The 23,153-nt window shown below is 38.7% G+C and overlaps 1 protein-coding gene across 2 annotated transcripts in view; it reads right to left on the bottom strand.

The window, feature by feature from the left end:
* Positions 1 to 23,153, bottom strand: part of ARHGAP10 (Rho GTPase activating protein 10) — a 161,644-nt gene that overhangs the window by 36,316 nt on the left and 102,175 nt on the right. For both annotated transcript variants that reach the window (XM_075421102.1, XM_075421101.1), the window contains one exon: positions 14,156 to 14,306. In XM_075421102.1, coding sequence (XP_075277217.1) covers positions 14,156 to 14,306 — 151 coding nt within the window. The remainder of the gene's footprint in view (positions 1 to 14,155; positions 14,307 to 23,153) is intronic.

The raw sequence follows: 23,153 nt of genomic DNA, 5'->3' as shown, positions 1-23,153 counted from the left end.
AGTAGTAGTATTAATGCAACCCATACTATCAAATTATATACACTGTATTAGAAGGCCATGTTTACCTCAACTATTTACTTAACATTACTAAAACAGCAGTAGAAAAGAATTAAATCTGTTCTTTGGTATTATGAATATGACCAACTCACTGCACCTCCCTACAGAAAGCAGAGGTTTTTCTGTTGAATTGTTTCTCAGAGTACATACAAAAAGTAAAAAAAAAAACCAAAAACTAAATACTTCAGTCGCGCACAGTAGAGTCTACATTGTGGACTGCAGTATACAGACAATTGTATTTGGCATTATCATAAATGAAACTGTGTGTTAAATCTTTCCTCAAATTTTACTTCTTCCTTCCCTTCCTTCCTGAGCCAGTGTTTTCTCATGGTCAATACTGCGTTGCACTCTCAAGAACAAGATCGGGTTTTGAACACTAAAACCAAATCAGGTATTTAAACAGGAAAACGCCTGCTAAATTCTATGGGATTAAGTGAACACCTTCTAAAAACACATTCAAATATACTTTACATTTCTGATGTTTTCAATTATCTGTTTTTGTAAAGTAAAACAATACCTTTATTCAGGAAAAGGCAATTCTGTATAAATGCAAAAACAGATAACTAATAACCACCTAGCACATTTTCCTGATTAAAAACAATATATGATCAAAACCTAAGTCTTCGAAACAGAGTATCGTTGCTCTAATTTCAACAGTGCAAAGATTTCAATCTGTATGTCGGTGACAAAAAGCTCTGCTAACTTCAGAAACTGTAGTAACTTCCGTCCATGGCAGAGGCCATAGAATTGTATCTAGATCATCTCTCCATTAAGCTTAATAACCTGCTTTTGATTAATGCCCATGTCATGTTGGGCCAAACTGTATCTTTCAAAAAGTCTTTGTCTGAAGATATCGGCCGATGATAAAGGTAATGGAGAATCAACTGGCTGTTAATTAACATACTCACTGATTAATGCACATACCTTCACTTTGTTACGCTTTCTTTTCAGGCATGACCCATGTAAAATGCATTGCTAATAATTATAGTATCTCTCATATCTGTTTTTTGTGCTGTGTGAAGGTATTTAAATGACCTCCTTTATAAATTTAACACTAAATCTCTTACAGTAAGGGATTTCACAGTTTTGGAATCATGCACCTCTTTTATAAACCCGTTACAACTTTCTAGAATTCTTTCTGAAGAGCATACATCAGATCTGAATTCATGGTATTTTGTTGTGGTCCCATGAGTGTCACGCCGAGCTTTAATTCCATCACTTACTCCTTCTCATCAGTTCCCTGTTTGTACACCCAAAGCTGGCACTTTTTTGCCATGGCTTTAAATTAATAGTTTGGATGAGCTGATTGCCCACTGTGACTAACAGACTTAGCAGAGTCACCATTTTTAAGGACGTAGTCCTCCATTCTGTAGCTATGGGCGAAATTTTTCCTCTAAAAACTGTAAATTTATTTCTCAATACAACAAAGCTTATTTCGTTTGAATGGGTGCAGCTTTGTACAAGACCATAACTCCTATGTGACTAGCATTGTCATTATTTGCAATTCCTCCTAACTTTGCCCCGTACATAAATATAACAAAGATTTGTATTTACCTTTCTAAATACTGCTACTACATTAGCATTCCTCCAGTTTCTTCAAACTTCTTCAGAATGCTACAAGGTGTTTTAAAAATTAACATGGCCAAGCCATAAAACCCCATGAGCAGAGAACTTTTTTAGGACGTTAGATGGCTTCACATTATTCATAATATTCACCTTGCAACAGACCTACCTGTGGAGATTTCTGCTTGTTCCTGCTGATTATAAATACCACATTGATTTTCATAGCTAAGTTCTTTTTAACAATTCTTCAAAACTTGTAACATATATTGACTGCTAGCTATTTCCTCTTTTTTCCTCCCCTACCCTTTTCCTGCATTTGCTTTGTGGAGCCAGTAAAGATCCTAACCTGCTGGAGATTAAAAAGCCTTTAAAGTTTTAACATGGGTTGTTTGTTAAAGAGCGTGCTAAAGACATTGCTGAATTTGAATCAGCTTTATCATTTTCATTTTACCTCAGAATGCAGGGGCTCCCTAATGTTGATAGTCTAATATTTTTACTGCTTCTCTCCTCTCACTCCTCTTTACCTCCAACATTTTTCTCCAGTATGTAGCATTGTCAGGTTTCCCTCTTCAAGGAAAAGGCTGGCTGCCCCAAAGGACTGACAGGTCCTTTTGAAGAGGAGCTCCAGAAACTTCCTAACCTTCTTTTCTACAGTTGAATTCTAATGAGCTCTTACACTATAAAATAGAGAAGGTGCCATTTCTTCTAAAGCTCATTGATATCATACTTTGAGCATACAGTTTTATGTTGTTGGGGTCTTCATTTTCTCTCCCTAAAAATGTCAACCCCCCTCCCTTTTGTCTCCCATTACGCTATTACCTCTGGGTGCCAAAGAGTACCAGAACAGATGAAGGACTTCAGGATTCTCAGAAAGTAAGCCCGTATGACATCTCAATTTCTGTCAACACTGCAGCCATCAACTCTACACCTTTTCTTCTTTATATTTGTGAGAAGACTCTGAGTGCCTTCAGCTTGGCCATATTTCTAGAGTTGCTATCAAGCTGCTTCTGCAATTCATCTCCTCATCCTACACAAATAGGTGTAAGATCCAATTTTACTCTCAACAGAGTTAAAACTTGTTTCATATTCTCACCATCTTTTGCATACTATTTAAATTTTTTGACTGCTCAGATCCTTTTAAACTGTCATCTAAATTATCTTCTTGTTTCGCTGTTCTAATCACAACACTCATCCAAGCTTTAGAGCTTTCACTGTGCCTCTGCAACAGATACCTGTGCTTTGCCTTTATGGCTGTTCACAGTTCAGACCAGCCCAATGCAGAGAATAAGATAGCTTAGGTTGATCCTAACCATCTACTGGTTGTGCCTAGATGGTACTACTTACCATTCGGTTTCTAACCCAAATATCCTTCCTCCTTCCCCACTCCCTGCTTCGTGTCACCCTTTCTCATAATGAAAAATCCCCACAAGGTCAGAAAGTACTTATATAGACTAAAACTTACCTCATCTGGCTTCTCTCTAGCAAATATGTCACCGTCAATTCCTTCTCCCTTTTGTCTCAACGAGCCTCAGATAGTAAAGGCTCTCTGACTCTCCATACTAGAAATCTGAACTCAGCTTCTATCTAACCGAGCATGGCATGCCTCCCAGTTGCCTTTTTTTCTCCTTTTTTCATCTGGCTAGTCTAATAATATATTTTGTTGGCATCCAAAGTTGAAAAAAAATGAAATACTTTGGCAGTGTCAATAATCAGATCCTTACTTTACTCCAAGAATTCTAAATATGAAAAAATATTTGTAATAAAAACTATGAAAACCAAAAAGCTAAGACTATCAGTTACTTGCTTGAGTGACAGACTTTTCTTCCAACTTCAGCTTAAGTAAGCTAAAGAACGATGTACTTTACTATTAAAAGAAAGACTAATATCTTTAACATCAACATTACAACCAACATCAGTAGTTTAAGGGTAGCCAGAGGACGAAAAGTGAATGTTTCTGGAGCAAATGAGGACTATATGACAGTTTCTACTGAGATACACAGAAAGGGCAGAACAGAACTGTCATATATGTTTTAAGTGCTCATTGGATAGAATCATAGGATAGTTTGATTTGGAAGGGACCTTTAAAGGTCATCTAGCCCAACCCCCTTGCAGTGAGCAGGGACATTCAACTACATCAGGTTGCTCAGAGCCCCATCCAACCTGACCTTGAATGTTTCCAGGGGTGCGGCCTCCACTGCCTCTCTGGACAACCCATGCCAATGTTTCACCACCCTCATTGTAAAAAATTTCTTCCTTATATCCAGCCTAAATCTACCCTCCCTTAGTTTAAAGCCATTACTCCTTGTCCTGTCGCAACAGGCCCTGCTAAAAAGATTGCCCACGTCTTTCCTGTAGGGCCCCTTTAACTACTGAAAGGCCACAAAATAAGGTCTCTCCAGAGTCTTCTCTTCTCCAGGTTAAACAGTTCCAACTCTCCCAGCCTGTCCTTGTAGGAGAGGTGTTCCAGCCCCCAGATCATCTTTGTGGTCCTCCTCTGGACCCGCTCCAACAGGTCCACGTCTTTCCTGTGCTGAGGGTTCCAGAGCTGGACACAGGACTGCAGGTGAGGTCTCACCAGAGCCCAAGGGCAGAATCACCTCCCTCGACCTGCTGGTCACGCTGCTGGGAATGCAGCCCAGGGTACAACTGGCCTTCTGGGCTGCGAGCGCGCATTGCTGGGTCATGTCCAGCTTTTCATCCACCAGTACCCCCAAGTCATTCTTGGCAGCGCTGTTCTCAGTCCCCTCATCCCCCAGCCTGTACTGATAGCGGGGTTTGCCCCGACCCAGGTGCAGGACCCTGCACTTGGCCTTGTTGAACATCATGAGGTTCCCATGGGCCCACTTCTCAAGCTTGTCCAGGTCCCTCTGGATGGCATCCCGTCCCTCACACAAATCACGACAAAATAAGAGGATAAAAGACATGTCTTATTACACTTTGACACAGTCACACAGGTCTAGTCATAGACAAGGGGTGATGGGGAGAATTACTGAGGAGAGTAAGTTAAAGATGCTGCAAAAACCCTACTGCTACCTTCAAGTCCGACATTTTCTGCATCATGAGATGGGGAAGCAGCAGCTGCAGTGCTGTGCAGCCACCCATCCTCCTCCATCAGCATCACAGCTGCATCCAGCTCTGAGATAACAAACATTCACTCACCATAAATAGCTAACTTCCCACAACAATACAGAAGTTAAATCAAGTAGAAAGTAGCTTTGCTCTTATGTTAATTTGTGGGTATGTACTGTGTTTTCATTTTAATAGGAATCTCATAGATCAGGGATGGAAAAGAAATACAAGTATCATAGATATCCTCTGCCAAGTGAGAACTTAGTTCCACGTGCTAGAGCTTCAGCATCCACAGAAAACAGACGTGAAAATCGTAACTGAAGATCTGTTGTATCATACAGTTAGAAAAACTTACAGTGATCCCATGATATGAAGTACTACTCACTCCGGAAAGGATTTAGCCATTCCTGGAAAGCTAGAAGTAACTCTAGTGGAGAAAGCTTTATGTGATAGTCAGAGTGATCAGAAGGGTCTGCAGTCAAGAACGACCTTTTCTAGATGAAGGGCTGCATCCTTTATCCACTATTTACAGTACAAATCATCCTGCAGTAATCACACCAAGCACAAGGTGAACTCAGACATTCTTCTACTTCTTCAAATTTTTAAAGTTTTCTGAATTAAGTCATCTGAGAAAATTAAGAAACTGTGTACTTTTGTTTATCATACCACTGAAACTGGTCGACAGAATTGTTTAGTACTCACCTCCAGACTACAAAAGTTGTGCTATTTAAACACATAAGTTTCCAAACTAAGGTGAAATCACATAAAAGCAAGCTAACAATGAACAATTATTTGATTAAAAAGAATCATAGAGAATGCTGAAACTAAACAGTACAGTTATTTCACTGCTCCCAAATAATGGGTACTTTGGAGGTCACATTCCTGTAAACACTGAGAAAAATAGCTTTACATTACTGCATTTCATCATCAAAAAGTATCCATTATCCTCATTGTGTAGGAAATCCTATATACTGCCTTAGTACGCAGTTAGTTCTTACATAAATTTACACATCATAGACTCATACACCCTAAAACCACTAGAGCTTTCCTGAAGCAAATGGACAGCAGGCAGCCCACATATCCACAAGTTTCATGCTATCTTTCAAAACACAGGCAGTAAGAATTAGATCTCTACGTCAGCTATTTTTTTCTCTCAGACAAAATAATTAACACAACTATTAGAGTCGACTACAGTTTTTTCCTAGATAAAGAAGAACTTTGATATATTTTGAAAATGCGTGCATGTACAAGCATGTGTATCTTAGGTACAAAGTAGCTTTCCTGCAGAAAGATTGTTTTTCTCAACACCGTAATGATTCAGATATACGTCAGAAAAGGCAGGAAGCTGCACCAGACAGAATTTGCCTCAAGACTGGCTGATGCAACTAAAGAATTGTAGCCAGAACGGTGAGTGTCTGAGTTGGGGCTAGGAAATGGAAAGAAACTTGCTCATCTACAAGTTACTTGGGGTCAAGTGGGGTTTTGGGACCATTGCCCTGCCCTCCTTCTTTTTGATAATTTTTTGTTTATTTCTAAAATGCAAAGTTCAATTTTAAACAAGCACCTCTCTAAACATACACTTCACCTGTAATAGCAAGCAATTATTTCAATAAATATCTCCCTCACTGCAGGTCCTCTCTCAAAATTCAGGAGAAATATTGCTTGGATTACTTCTTCACATGAATAAAACCCCAAAGACACATAGAACTGTAGGTAAGCCTTTCGCTGAGCAAGCCAAAACTAAAAAGGGTAAAGAATTCCAATTTATTCCTCAAGCTGTGGAAAAGCAGTTCAAGACAGAGTCATGGATACAAGGTTGAGGTGTTAATTTATATCATATAATTAAATACTGACACACAACAGAAATCAGATACAAGCACGCAGAGGGGTTCCTCTTTTGATTTGTGTATACTATGATAACAAGAGCTGTATCTAAACTCAAAGACTACTCATTTTTACCAGAGCTTTCTTGGCAGGAAACCACACAGGACCTCCAGCCTTACCAGGCTGGCCAGGTGCCACACATTAGTTTAATGGCTGAAAAATGCAGTGATGAACTGAAGCTACTTCCTGAAAACTCTGACAAATAGCAAGATAAATGGATTATCCCACAGCTTTCATAGATTTTTGGTAGCACTAAGTGTTCTGGGTTTCCATAAGTCCAGGCAACATTTACCTATGGTCCAGACCTGTATTGAAACCTACAAACAGAACAGCTCTAGTCTTGTCAGCGAGAAGGAGAATTGTTAAAAACCAAAGCAGATCAAAAAGGGGTACAATGCCATAATCAGGGCTAAAAGTTCCCTAATTCAACAGCACTTCTTAAATGGTATCAAACACTCCAGAGTTCATGAAAATATTCTTCCATGTTTCCTCTTTTGTTGTTCAGCAATTCAGCCACTGATCAGCTGGAAAATCTCTCTGTAAGGGTCCTTCCACCCCCAAACAGGTAAGGCGTTAAAAAACTCTTTTCCTGGGCTGTCAAACACAGATAATATCATGCTGATGACTCCTCTTTCCTCGCTATTTAGCTTACGTCACTTGCAATTACTTCTCATGACTTATTAAAAGGAGAAGTGTCTTACCAATAATTCTACAGCCCATGGTGGTACTTGGATAATGAGAAAGACTAACTGCTCTCACACTGTGTAGGTGAGGGCTCTCTCGTAAGAAAGCCATTCTGAAACATTTTCAGTATGCTGGTGACACTTACTGTGCCTCCTTCCTCATTTTGTTCACCTCTTTCCTTTTGCCATAACAGCGACTTCATTGGAGGGATGGATGAAGGTGGATGCCTACGGCTTATTAAAAAGACAGCTGGAAACAAGCTAAGCAGCCCTTAAGGAAGTTCTATCAGCTGTTTTAACTGAACATCCAGGTAATATATTTGTTGGGGAACCTCCTAATCTCCCAGCTGATGATTGAAAAGGCAGCAACTAGGAAGACAGATTTTGCCACCTGAATGTAGTTAGGCCAGCATTTTCTTCTACCACTACCCATGCCTCTGACATTCTGGGGTCAGATGTCTGCAAGTACAATTTTTTTGCTGTGGAGGCTGTGGAGATGGATCAAGGAGGCTGTGCAGCACACAGGCAGCCCCAAGCAGTGTTTAATGGCCGGGAAGACAGAAGAAGTTAACACATTCATCATCAGTGAATTTGCACCCGTTACAGAACAACAGAAACCCCCTTGCTCAGCAGGATAACCAAACCTGCTAGGCATCACATACTTTCTTGCTTGCAGATTCCCAGTAACACGGTCTTTGATGCCAATTTGCTTGGCCCCAGTCAAGTAGTCTTAGATGAGACTGAAATCCTAGCCAAGTTATAGTCCCACCACTGTTACTTCTCCATGACATTCCCTAAGTACTCCTTCAATCTCCCTGTTGGTTCAGCAAGTTGCAAGTACAGCTGAGAAGGAACAAAGTGATAGTAACATAATTCACCTTCCACTAAGTACAACTTTCAAAAGAATAAAACAGAAAATAAAAGAGGAGAAGAAGAGCAAACGGGCCAAAAACTTCCAGAAGCTGATGGAAGAACAAGAATACTTTTTTTTTTTTCTGACTGAATGATAAACACTGGCAGAGTGAGAGCAAAACAGGAAAAGGAACCGTATTTTCTAATTTGCGTAGCAGCCTTTCAGAAAGTTCACCACCTCCTGCCTCCAAGATCTCCTCTCCTACATTTGTCACCACTGAAGGGAAGCAAGAGCACCCCATGCAAGGAAATACCTTATTCAGTGAAATGCAGACTCTCATCCATAGGAAACTGACTGAAGAGCTGAAAAGCTTCCAGTCTTCATTCTACTTAGACTCTTGTGTGCTGGGTGAGAGTATTTACTTTCAACCAACAGAGGTTGGCCAGGCCACAGCTGGCATGTAGCAAAGATGCGTCAGTGACTTCCATGCCTGGGATTAATGGCTTTTAGCATGCCAAATTGGCCTTCTTACAGTATTATGTATCCTTGCATGTCTGTGTGCAGAAGGTAGAGAATTAGAGAGATGAAGGATTACTACAGGAGATCAGAGATTTTTAATAATGCCTGGCCTCAAGGAAAGACTGACCCTTTCTCCTGAACTCCCTATTCCTTCTTCACATTGAGATTTTAGTTTTAAGTCTATTCACATTTCCTTTCCCTGCACTGCTGACTCCTGGTGGGTGGGTGGGTGTGTACTTGTGGATGTGTTTACTTTGAACATTTCTAAAGCCTCTAGATTTCATATATTGAAAGCAGACAAGCACTGGCGATGATACTAAGGCAATTCTCATATCAACCATGAAGATTTGACACACATCATTTGAAAAGAAGTAAAAGTTAGGAGATGTTTACTACATTATGAAAGTTCAATTTGATTTCAGATAACTGTGCAGCAAGTAGGCTATAGAAAGTAGATTACTCACAGGTATAACAATGGCCAGACAATGTATATTGTGTATACAAAGCACGGACCAAAATTATTCCATACCTCCAAGAAAATAAGTACCTACTATAGACTTGAAAGCTTTCCAAGAAGTAGTTGATTATCTGATAGAAAACCGGGACCCTATTCATACCCACTATTACCTAAGAAAAAGCTTCACCTTTACTGGCAGTAGCTCAGAAAGACTTTTACTTTGTATAGCGCTCATCCTACTCAGAGCCATCAGGTGGAGAAAGCTGTGACAGACCGCATAGAATTGCAGGAGCTATTCTTGCAGCAAGGTGAAATACAAACTATCTTAAATTCTACATGGCAAACAGCAATCATCCTGATCTTCCCCTCAGAACTAATATTGGTGCCCCTATTTTGTAACAGCATAGCTGTGTGTTCTGCTCAGCTGTTAACAATAGCTTTGTAAGCAAGTGTTGCAAGCCCTTATGGCTTTTTGATATGCCTATGTAGCTGCTTTTCTTTCCATTTCCCCTACTATGTGCCAGGTTACAGAAACACTTCCAAGCAGCAGATTCAGAAATAGAAAGAGTTCAAGGCCAGGTTTCACACCTGCAACCTTGCAGCTCTAAGCTGTTCCAGCCCTGAAGAGCAGTCTCCTCATTATAAATCCAAGGCTTCCTCCGACCTCCACAGTTTATGTTCAACAATTCCAAATGAAGTTTATGGGTTTTTACTTATTTGTTTGAGGCAGGAAGGGATGGGAGGCAAACGGAGAGGGAATACTGCATGGAAGCTATGTAACCATTACATGTATCACATTTTATTTTGATGAAGTAATTTAATTGAATACCACAGTTGTTCATGAAAATTAACTTATCACCCAATTTAAGACACTGTCTCACTCCAATTCCAACAAAAAAATCCAAAAGAGTTACTCCTATTCAACACTAACATATCATTCATATTTAGGCTTCCCTAAATACTTCAGAAAGTAATACAGGTTAGCACAAAGTTTTAAAGGGTTAAGTAGTAGGTTTAGTTTTTATTTCTTTTAGAATTCTACACAAGAATCTGTTTTCTAAAGCACTATAAATGTAATAGTTCACAGCAGCAGCAGAGAGCTATTGCAAACACCCCATATGCCTCCTGAGTTCCACAGTGGGGTGACAGGAGACAAATGCCTTCAAAACAAAACAAAGCAGCCCCCTCCATGATACTAGTGTGCTATGTCCACATATGTGCCAATAAGAAATTTTGACACCCAGAGTGTATTCAGACAGAATAAGGCATCAGCAAGCACTGTGGCTTAAGAAGTATATTTTGGTTTGTTTTATAAAAGAAGTTGTTCTGTAGTTGGACAAATCGCCACACAAGACCCATTTCTTGACCCCAGGTGTAATTTGTGCAATTCACGCTGACTCTGTTCATCTTGGATGGACTGCATTATACTGCCTACCTGACACAGGACTGTTCTTGCCATGTTGCTCTAGTAGCCCTGCAAAATAGTTTAATAACCTCTATGTCTCTGGCACAGAAAAAGGTTAAACAAAACAAAAACCTGTTTATTTTGCTACAAGACAAGAAAAGCATGTAAAAATTAAAATAAAATTGGGAAGGAACGAAACTGTAACTCTGCATAGCCCTCTAAAAGAAATATAAATAGAGCTCTCTTCTAATATATACTGTCGGTCTAAATGGAAAATAAAGACTCAATGACATTTTTAGAAGAACAGAATAAACAACTCCCTGTTCTAGCTAACAGTCTCTCTCTCTCTGCATAAAGAGATAGAGATAGAATGTAAAGTCATTTGTACATAGCTGAGACTATAAGCCACAGGAGTTTCTGCATTACCATTTAATTCACTCAAATTCATTCAAATAATAGAAGGAGGAGAAATGAAAAAAGTTATTTCCAGAAAAAGAAAAGAAAAAAAAAAAAAAAGACACAACCAAATCCCATGTCTTCATTTTTGAAGGCAAGAAAACTCTGGAAACAATCCTAATGCAAACCTCGGACAAATCTGCATCTTGCTGAAAGAAGAACTTCAGGTTTAGGCCGTGTATGAAAGCAGCTCAGAGTTCCCCATTAAGTCTAATTTTACTTGAGACACTGAGACGTCGAAAACTTCAGAGTGAAAATTTAGTAACTGACTTACCATAGAGGAAAAAGGTTGAAAGAAAAACAGACAGTATTGTCTGTGACTGAAGTTTGTCTTTCAGGAAATGAAGATCCCTACGGTAGTAAATATAATACTTGAATTATTTGCAAATAGGTTTAATCATCTAATTGCCATGTACAAGCAAAATCTATGCGCTATCAGAACTCAGCACAGCTAATTACTAGAAGGCAAAATAAAGATTTCTATCAAGCATAGTGTGTGTTCTTCAGCTATTATATCTATCAATATTTATGTCACAGCTCTTTCTGGGTGGTTGCTGCATAGATTTTGTGTGCAGTCAAGAAGCTTCCTGACTGCAAACGTGCTTTTAAAAAGAAAAACTGGCCCAAACCCTGCATTTTCAATTCAAACAGTGGATTCTGAACCCTGTTAACTCCCTGGAGCAGCTGATAGTTAAAGACTTGTTTCCGCTTTTCTAACAATTTCCTGGTTTGTATAACAACCCTGAAAGAAACACACTCAAGAAGTTTTCCAGCACAGAGAGATTTTTGCCTCCAACATACTTCTAGTTTCAAGGCATAGAAAATATTTATATATAATTACAATAGCTTTGGAGATACATTTGTCTACAAATATATTTACATATAAATATGTATCAGCTACTTGGTTTAAAACAAGATTATGATAATTTTGCCATATCCAGGAAATACAAAACACTGGCTTATGCCTGGTGCTTAACTCACACCATTGTGAATAAAAAGGGGGGAGGGAAGGGGTTTAATGTTTAATTTCCTGTTAAAAACACACACAGGATAAAATCTTCCAAAGAGCAGTTATAAAACATGCATTTGTTAGCCAAGAAACTAGGTAAATATGGAACAAAGCCCAGGCTCACTTTTATTCCTCCCCCTCCCTCTCCAAAGAACAAAGTAACTGAAGGCCACAATGTGTATTTGGAGGCACTGAGCTCTACTGAGTGACTAGATAACTAATCAGTCTGGCTGATTTATGGATCCTGTATCCACTGGGGTAGTTCCTCAGGTAATGCAATGATGCAGTTGGGCACAAGGTACTGTAGTGCCATGTATACAGCACACATGCCAACCAACCATTGTACCAACTACCTTCCTGATGCAACTATCTGGCTAAATACAAATAAAAAAAGTATCACCATGTAGTCGGGACCTACCAACAGCCAGTCCCTAGCAACAACAGACTGAGAATACCACTACCTTCTGTAGAGGCTGGAGATACTACAGAGGCTATTTTTTTAGAAGTTACACATGGAAATCTTATTTTCAGATTCCACTGAAACTCAGTACCACCCATCCTGGAACTGTGACTTCACCTGCAGCATTGCAGCCTTCATCACAGTTCTACCAAATATAATGATGTATTACATTGTTCTGCAATTCACTACACTAGAACTCCCAGGCAAGTACCAAATTTCTGTATGATGCATAACAATTACAGTCTTTAAAAATCCCAGTTCTTCTCTTTGTTGAGATGCCCAAATTAGACAAAAAATATGGACTGTATTTATGAGAAATTGAATATTTATAACAGTTTTCAACAGTAACACTGTATTTTTGGACCTTACAACAAAAATAATCCATCAAATACTTTGTCTACTGTGTTAGGGTCAAAGCCATGTCCTCTGCACACCTTGCAGCATAGAACTGGAGAAATCGTGGTACTTCTTGCAACCTGCTGGGATTCACATTCAAAATTAAATGTAAACAACTCTGAGTAGCTTCAATTTTATTTTGTTTTTCAAATGAGGATAAACTTATTATTGCATATATAGCTCAAGAGCTTTCTTAGTTTTTGGTGGCATATTATTCAAATTAACACAGCTTAAACTTTTTAAAGCAGATGCACCTTAAACACCTTCTGGTCATCGCATTCAGTTTTCATATTCGATGCAAGAAAAGAAAGGCACAGAGATTACATATCTCTCTGGTGAATTAAACCTTATGGCAGGCATGCTGAATTTCTTGCAGACTCTTTGTAAAACTGGCTTTGAGACAATAAACAGTCCTGAGTTTATTTCTAAAACCTGCACTTAAGAGCTGTTCTAGGTATTTGTGCTCTTTCCTCAAGAAATCAACCACTGCTGGCCACTGATTTAACGACAGTTCACCGCTGAAACTCATACTACTGCACGAGTTCAAAATATTCCTGTTTATTTTCACTTTCTGATAACTGGACTTTGTGCCGTGATCTTATGATTCTTCATGTGAAAAGACAATTGACTAACAACACTAGAAGAGAGAAAGGGAATAGGGTGGAGAAAATCTGTAACACAAAATGAGCCTTGACTTGCCTTCACAGTACTGTACGTACCCCCAAGCAATGAAATTTCAGGAAAATTATTATGCTTCTGGCCAACAATCAGTATATATAAGATGTTATACACACTTTGCCTCACTGTATGTTGTTACTACAGACTCCATGCAAAAGCAAGTTTGCTTCTCAACAGTAAGGCAAATTCACAAGTATTTACTGCTAGTTACATCGAGGTATTAAAGATTCAAGTGAAGGAGTAGTATTCTCCAGTGCAGTGGTGACCTGAGCCTTTAATCCAGATGAATTTAACTGTAGAGTGCATTAGCTCTTCCCATAAAAGATTTGCTTTAATTTTAGTTCTCTCTCTCCATTTACGTTATGGTCGTGTAATCTTCAGTAGAGGTCAAAGAGATTTCCCCAAAGAAACAGAAGCTGATTCTTTTTTAGAGGGGAGAAGCACATTTTAGACAGTTTGACCTACTTTTAAACATATAACACAGGACAGTACTCTCTATACTCTCCTTTCTCTGTACTCTCCTTGCTTCTTTACCTGTTCCAAAGCAATTAAACAAGCATACATGTGCATGCACACGCATATACAAATGAAACACGAAAACACCTACTGAAGATAGGATACACAACCCCTCTGCTGCAAAGATTGAAATTATTACTAACATCTTACCATCATCCAGCTCAAGACAGAGATTGTACACAGCCAAAGGCCTCTTAATACGCTGTCCTTGTCTTCTTGATTGCCTTGGTGGGGCATTTGGAGGAGATACTGACATAGAGATCGTCTCAGGGAAAGTAGCATCAGGCAGAGTTTTGAAAATCTGTAATCAAGAATACAAAGGGCGTTAATTATTTATCACAAAGAGCAACCTGTGTAATGCAACAGTAAACCATTATCAAACAATATTTGTTTTGGATTTCATTGAAAGCAGGCAGGAGCCAAAAATCCATTCCTTTAAGTTTGGGAGTATGCCATGGGCCTTAAATGAGTGCTTTTAAAATAAATAAATAAGTAAATAAATAAAATATAATACGAAAATAACAAGAGCACTGTCTACACATTAACCAAGCTGCAAATCAGTTAATCCAAAGACAAAATAATGCCGCCATGCTTGCCAGCTAGGATGGAGGGGAGTGGAAAAAGTGGGATACTAACTTTATGAACCAGTAACAAAAAAAAAACAAAACCAAAAACATAAAAACCCAAACCCAAACCAAACCACCCTTCCTATTGAAAAGAGCAAGGGGAAAATTTTGAGGGGAGAGGTTTTTAGTGAGAGATACCATAGTAGAATACCATGTCAGAAACGCGAGCATTTTTTCAGTTAACTATTGCATATTGAGTCACATTTATATTAAATTATGATATTCACATAGCCATATGAAAAGGATTGCATTTCTTGTCATTGTTTTATCTCTTGAATCATGACCATTAGCATATCACCACTCCATACAAAATACCATGTGATTTCTGTCTGGATTAACCAGCAATGCTCAAGCTGATAGCATTTCTACTTTAACTGTCACATACAGGGTACAGTCTAATAATGTTGATTTACTTCTAGAAAATTATCAGCATGCTGATGTACAATTTAACAGCAGCCTTTTACAAGTGATCATGGCAGATTCACATGAGCAAATTAGCTTAATATGTATTTCATCCAACACAAACCAGCAGCTAAGAAAAGCACAAACAGCAGCTGTACAAGAAAAGCCCCGTGTCTGCAGAGCACCTCACAGCAACGCAACACAGCGATATAACAAGATATAATGAAACAGTATATGGTGTTCTTTTACTCTGCAACTTTACATTGCCATATATCCATATAGGAAATATTATACAGAGGAAACTCGTAATACGTCTTTGAAGGAGAAGCTTTTTATGAAGTAGAAATTCATGCAGAAAGTATAACGACACGCCACAGATAACACATTTTTGGATTATTACAGCACATGTCAGGTGTTACAGCATGAAGCTAAAAGGCAGCCAGGCTACCCTACAGGTAAGAAAAATGCAATAACCATCCTGCGGTAAGGCAATCAAGACATCATGTCAAAAATATAAGAAAATTTACAAGCCATCATATCCTGGCCTAATAACCCTGAATATTAACAAGTGTAGGAATAAGATGACCCAAGAACCCACGTATACGCTGGCTTATAGCTGCTTAATCATCACTCTCATGCTGGCAGGTAGAAGACTGTGCTGGTATAAAAATAACCAGAAACACCATTTTCCATGAAAACTGGGGAAGAATGATCACATTGTCAAAACTGGGCAGCAGTGGGCCAGAAGCTTATATATGTCTATATATCTATCTTACTTCCCAATAAATGAATGCTGCTGTGGGGGAGGTAATTTGAACTTCCCCATAACAGCGTTAAGAAAACTGTCTCCCACTCCTTCACGTGCCTGCGAACAAGGGATTACAAGAGAGAGCCAAAACAGCACAAGGACCTCTCTAAAAACAAAATGTTTGTAAAGAAGAAAGGAAACGGTTCAACCTGGTTCTCCCCAGTACAGACACGCCAGCACCCTCAGTGACAAAGCTCTAATTGTGCTCAGAGTGCTAAAGCCATTTCTTAAAACATGATGCAATATATAATAATGAAATATAATGTGCACCTACATGGCACTTGGCTAACAGTACCACACTGCCCCCTTATGCGTAAATACACGGCTAGACTGAACAATTTTAGGGATAAATATTTGCTTCTGAAAAATTCAAAAGTACCAAAACTTTAAATGCCATCTTTTCCACGGACTAAGTGTTGTATTTGGGCTCTCTGGTAAATAACTCTCTGCCAAGAGGTTTCAACATGTTGTTTACTATGTTGCATTCTGCATCTGTGTTTATTTGTACAGCCTTATCCACGCATCTCTGTTGAAATTCACGATGGTGAGAGGAACAAGTATTCCCCAGGAGTACTTTGTAAGAGGTGAGCTCTCTTGTATGCATTTAGGTGACTTGCACAGGCTGCAGTAAAATTCTTGAGCATTTTTTCCTCATCCCTCATTTCAATATACTCTTCTAAAACTATTAGCATGAGAAACTGAGAGTCACAAAAGCAAAACACAATGAACAAAACCATAAAGGCAATCCTTACTCAATGACACTCAGTGCCAGACAGGCAACAGGTTAATGAATTGGAAACAGGTATGAATCCAAGTAGACTTCTAATTGCTCGTAGCTATGCGATGTGAAAAAAGGGGTTGGTGATTTGTTCTGGTTTATGTGGGGAAATCCCCTATAAAATAAACAGGATAAAGAACAAGAAAGCAGTGAAGTCACGCTTCAAACAGTAGCAGTCCAGCACATGCTAGCTAACTTCATGGTAATGTCAGCGGCAGGTACTCATGAGCTCCCCCAGATAGTTCTCCCTCCCCTAATAAAACAGCAGTTAGTAGTACTGAGTCCTCTCTGTCACTCTCTGGATAAGCACATCACCTCTACTTTTAATTTTTTTCAGTGGCAAAACTGTGCACTAGTGTTTCACAACAGTGCTGCTCAGCGCAACCCAGTGCTACCCAGTCACGGTGCTGGGCTGATGGCAGGCAGTCTAAGCAGCCTTCTGCAGACAAGATACTCAGGCAGGCATCAGGCCCGTTCCCTATTTTATCTCACTCTGCTCTCAACTTCTTGTTATAACAGATTGGTATGGAAGTTTCATTTCTGGGATAAGGTCAGTAAGAAGTATATTGCTTTCTAGGGAGCAGAGATCACCTCCCGAGAGCATCTGGGTAGCACGAGGCCACCTGTTCTCCACACTCACTGCGACCACGGAAAGGGTCCACACAAACTCCCTCCTCTACTTCTACGTGTCTCTAACACAATGTTACAAGCTGTAGCACATATTTCCTTGTGCTCGCGTTTAGTGTCTGTCGTCACAGAGAATAAAGGGATTCCCAAAAGAATTATTTAGATATGAACTAGAGAACGCAACCTCTTAACTACCTGCAGAGCAAATTGAGACCAGTTGTCACGCTCAGCAATGAAATTACCAAGTATCACGAGTTGCCCTGCAGGATTCTGACACACAAAACCAACGAACCGACCAAACAAAACAATCCCCAAAAAACACACACAACCACCACTAGAAAGATCACTAAGTATTTTTTTGTAAAAAAGAAACAGGAAACATCCTGCCCTCATGTGTTGCATGAAAAAGTGTATTTGGGGTCATTTTTGCTCTTTCAAGTAGCTCATATTTGTGTTCATCCCTACTTTGGTATTTTCTTTTTGTCTTTTGAGCAGGAACATAAAATCCAGTACAGGCCATCCATAACTAGACCTGATTTTTCAGCAGCAGAAATCTCCTTCTGTTGCAGGCCAAAGCTACAGCTCATACCACAGTTTTGCAAAGGTGAGCATCTGAAAAGAAAGCAGGTGGTCAGCCTCTGCTCTAAGACGTGTACATGCAAAATTCAGCTTCTCTTCCTTTTCTTTATGTTCACTTAAATACACAAGTACTTTTCATCATGCCTTAATGGATACTTGTCTGCTGCACTGGCAGAAGGATTGTAACATCCACCCGAGAATGGGGGGACAGAGGCATGCTTTATTTCAGTTGTGGGGAGTAAAGGGTTTTGGCTTTCATTTTATTCAAATTTTCTCCTAGCCTTATTAATTATTTAAATGCCAATGAAGTATAAATATTTCACAGCTAATAAAAGATGCCTGCTGTGAGTAACCTGTTGTCAGAAGCACACTACATACGCACAGAAGACGGAACTCAAAATCATACACTTGCAATGTACTATGTGAGCACTTTGAATGCTACGAACATTCCCATGCTTTGACTGACCTGCACAACAGTACAGGACCACAACTGACTATGTTTCAGAATATCTTCTAGCACTGCAAGCTATTACTATCACATGCATTGGGAGGCAACCACACGTATCCAATCAGATGGAAACCCTCCCACAGGAGAATGGGATTGAAACATGCTATTTAATTCTTATTTCTTTGCTACTCCAAAAAAAGCCTCCCTTCAAGTAAAAGTCAGATCTACCACCATCACTTGTCTTGACTGCAGAAGTTACCACAGCTTAGACTAATGCCTGTATAAAGACAAGAATGAAGTCTGCTCATTGAATTACCTCATCCAAGAAGCAATAAAAATGTATTAAATCATCCTCAAAGGTTAAGGACTTCACAGGCATATCCAGTGTTACACAGCTTTCAAGACTGTGGCCTAACTGCAATAGATTTATAGAATATTAGTTCCCTACAATTTAGTTCTCAAAAGCATTGGCATCCTGCTATTGCCTTACTTAGGGGCAATCTCGGAGCCAAGTGATGCAATTTACATACGGGAGAAGACTAACACATGTAGCACTGAAAACTTTATCAAGCAACAAATCTGACTGTTAAGTCAGTCCTGTCCTACTTAGTCCTGTATTTTAAATGGTTGTTTCGGTCTGACCTTACACGAAAGCAGAATTTAAAGGTGCACTTAAGCGGTGGATCAGTCTTCAATCCTGCAATGTAAAAGTTACAATAAAAAAGATGATACTCTTGTCAAGCTATTTCAAACACTGGCACATTTGACCTATTTCTCTCTATGCAATATTACAAAATGGATACTTCACGGGGCTAAAGAAACCACAAACCATCTTGGATACACACCGCTAATAACAGCTCTGTCCAGAGCAGTGAGCCCAAGACCATCCCTATGTACAACCATTCCAATTCCTAAAACTGTGTCCTACAAAGTCTATGGAAGCATTTCTTGAGAGTAATGAGCAAAATTCAGCATATTATCATGCTGTATTCTACCAGCAGATCCACATGGCAGCAGCCCAAGGAATTTTGCCAGATTCTCCTTAATCTGCAACAACAGTGTTGGACTCTAGATCCTGAGCTCTTACTAGACCTGATTTTAAAAATTAAAAAATCCCATGGCTGGGAGGATTTAACTTGGCCTATTCCACGAGTTTATGACTAGATGTATAGTTGTACATGGAAATGTAGATTAGAGTCTGCTGCTCCAAGAGAATACTGATCTGTTCTTTCTGGTCTCAAGCAGAATAAATTAATGAATTTTAGCATGTTTGCCAGGAATTACTTTAGGAAAAGACCCAGACATCAGGTCATCTCTGTCTGGTTTGTATCACTGGGGTAATTAAAATTTCCTCTAAAAATCAGTGGGAGGCAAACATCAAGGACAGAGTGGGATGAAAAAGAGGGGAGAAAAAACTGGAGACTTAGTAACAGAGATAATGAGGATAAACTTATAGAAATCATTAACAGCTTAAAACTGTGCCATGATTTTGTTGCAAGACAAAACCCCCATTCACTCTCGTAACACCTACCACACAGAACATGCATCAATTTCCTTTGAATACATGAACAAAAATCAGAGTACCAGAAGTCGCTGTCTAATGCAATGGAGGCTAGAACCTGCAAGGTCATTCCAAATTATTTGAAATTCAGCTAGTGGTATAGCCTCCACTACTAGAATCATGTTTTTTAGAGGACAGTATTTCTCAAGACAAGAACAACATCAGTACAAGTTTTTATTTGGGTAATTTCCCTTCAATACATACTTGATTTGCAGTTGGTAAATAAAGAAAAAAACCACACACAGACACTTCAATTAATGTTTATTGAGCAATATAAAACACCATCCCCCACATATTCAGCTCTGCCCTTATATATTTTATGGCATTTCTATGACAATTGGCTATAATATATGCTGATTCAATAATATTGTATAAATTAGCAGCTAATTGGATAGCGCAAGAGAAACTTGTCATCACCATGGTCTTTTCTTGACGCAGCTTCTTTTCAGTATAACACAAACTTAATTCAGGTTAGATCCAGCAACCTGTACAAAACCAAAACACAGGTATTTATATTAGAGACAAAAATGCTCAAAAAAAAAAAAAGCGTCCGACGGTTTTAATGGATCACAGTGTTATCTTACCCCAACAGACTTTCTAAGCTTTTTTTTCCCCTCTTAAGATAATAAAGACAGCAATTGTGTCATTCTTTTTGCCATTTTCTGCAAACAGAAAGCAGCAATGTCTTTTATGTCAAGTTACAATTTTATCGTAGATGTAAGCATTTCAGGAAGCGCAAGGTGAAAACAAGCATCTTGAAATACATTGTAGTAGCTCAGCCACTAATTGTAACCACTAGCCACTAATTGTACGCTAACTGTAATCCATCTATAACAGTAAAAAACACATTCAATAAGGTGAACAGTTCTAGATTTTTCTTTTCCCTGCTTGAAGGGATTGCAGAAGCTAACTGGAGCTATTAAAAAATTAATCATAATAGAAATTTAAAAAGATAACTTCTGGAGAGCTCGGACAAAAGTTTTATTTAAAAACAGATTTCTGCACCAATTCTAATAATTTTATAAAATTTCTAGTGCACTGGAATCTTTAATAAATTATCCTTTGTCACTGTAGTTTCTTACTCTTTTGCATTTTACTTTACTATGGACAATGTTAGATAAATCTGTTTCATTTCTGGTTTTAGTCAACACAATCCATTTCTTCTTCTGGTTCTCAAACACATGATACTGTAATTCTAAAACACATGCACTAATAATTCTTGACGTCTAAACAGAATCTGCGTTCATGGTACCAAAGGGGATAAAACTGATCATTTCTTAAAATCATATTAAATATTTTTGATAAAAGTTTACAAAATCCTCAACAAAAAATTATCAACAACTTAATTAGATTCCTTAAGTAACTTACCTCCCCAAGGTTACCATTGTGTCCACTCCAGTTCAGGTGTGCCTGCCTCAAAGTAGTTATCCTGCCTTTTGCGCTTCATCATCTATACGCTGCAAAATATGATTTGCTGTGCACTGGCTTCTATGAGATTGCACAGGATGCAGATTTTCTGAGGGTTTGGATTTTGAGGCTTGAATTCCACTACAAACCGCAAAACACCTTCATACAATATTCACAATCATTATATTTTGGGAAAAAAAAAAATTAGATCAAGAGTTGACAGATATCTGAAGCTAAGCCTCTAGAGGGCCACCAACCAGAAAGCATCAATAATGCTCTTGATGTTCCCTGGCACACTCTATTTGGTTACCATGCAACAGAGGATGCAACCTGAAAAGAAACTGGGTAGAAGTAAAAACTAGAAACAGGAAACATCCTTGGCTGTGAACCAAACCACAAAGCTCTGTAAATAAATAAATGAATGAATCCACTCAAGACAGCCTTTTCTTCATTGCAAAGATATCATTTGCTGAGAGCATCTGCCTAGCAGCCTGACTACCCACAACCAAATGAAACACTGCTTTTAGGGATCTGTGGACACAGTAAGTCTCAATCTCCTACTAAAATTGGTGTATCTGTTATTTGCTCCTCAAAAGGAACTAGAACTCTAGACAAACTGCAAACTACAAGGGTGACAAAAGAACCGAGGGAATTTTCAGACAAACCTGATGTCTCTGTAGACCTTAACAGCCACTCATTTGGCCTGACTACCTTGAAACATGTAGTTCGCATTTGAGTTTTAATGAAGAAACTAAACATACCCTGTAAAACATGACATTACAGTCTGGAGGACAGCTGTGAAAGGATGAAAGAAAAAAAAACCACCACCAAGGTTAAAAATGTGTGTCCTTTGATCACTTGTGAATTATGAGTTTGTTGACTCAGCCTTTCTAAAATTAGCACTCCTGATACAAAGACTGCAGCTCCCACCATATCACATCTCGCGCCACCTTTTAACAATTTATGAGAACGCTCCTGATAGCAGCCCATACACTGCTATCAACCAATCCATTTTATTCATTGAAGGAAATGAGACAGTTAACCACACACCAGGCCTGAAATACCTACACATTTGTCCACTGCACCAGCAGAGACAGCAGATTCACCTTCTCTTCTGTGCTCACCTGCTGTAACTCATACGAAGAGGAGTATCTGAAAAAGGTCTTCCCTATTACAGCTACACATAATAGCTTCGTGTATCTTGTTTAGTTACCGGAAATAATTAAAATAACAAAACAAAAAGCCTTCATAATAAAAGATAAAATACTCAATCTAATTACCTAGCTGTCTAAAACATAACACATTCCTAGTTACTAAATGGAAAATAATGCAGAAAGAGAATATTGATATGTATTTTCTTTTGCAGAGTGTGAGAAGTCCTGAGAAGATAAAAGGCAGCACTTACAAACCTAAGTCAGGAGCCAGCAAAAGCAACAACCATGGCCAAACACACCACAGATAAACATGCTGTCCCCTTCATTTGTAAATTTACATATGTAAACATTTATACACACAAATACAAATAAATATACGTGTCACATCTAGTTTTCTATAAAATTTATGAACAGAAATATAAATAACTATACATTGAAAATAAAAACCTACATTTAACCCCTTACAACAGTGTCATTGTGCAAAGCATCAGAATGAAATGTCAAGATCTTTGCAAACGACACTGTTCCAACTGTAGCCAGCCATGCAGCCTCACCAGTATTTTCTTCACCACAAATTTCCCTGCTGCTATTACAAGGATCTACACATCATCATTGCTTTGTACAATATTTTATTTTTTTCAAAATACATTTTTTATCTTACATTATTACTGTAGGGTCTTTAGAAGCAAAGAACATATCTTTTATTTGTATATCCAGCACCCTCTTCAATGAAGTACTGATGCGTCATTAGTGTAAAT

Source organism: Opisthocomus hoazin, chromosome 5 (assembly GCF_030867145.1).
Source record: "Opisthocomus hoazin isolate bOpiHoa1 chromosome 5, bOpiHoa1.hap1, whole genome shotgun sequence".
NCBI classification, from domain to species: domain Eukaryota; kingdom Metazoa; phylum Chordata; class Aves; order Opisthocomiformes; family Opisthocomidae; genus Opisthocomus; species Opisthocomus hoazin.
Note: the sequence above shows the minus strand (reverse complement) of the source record. Positions and strands in the feature narration are given on the sequence as shown.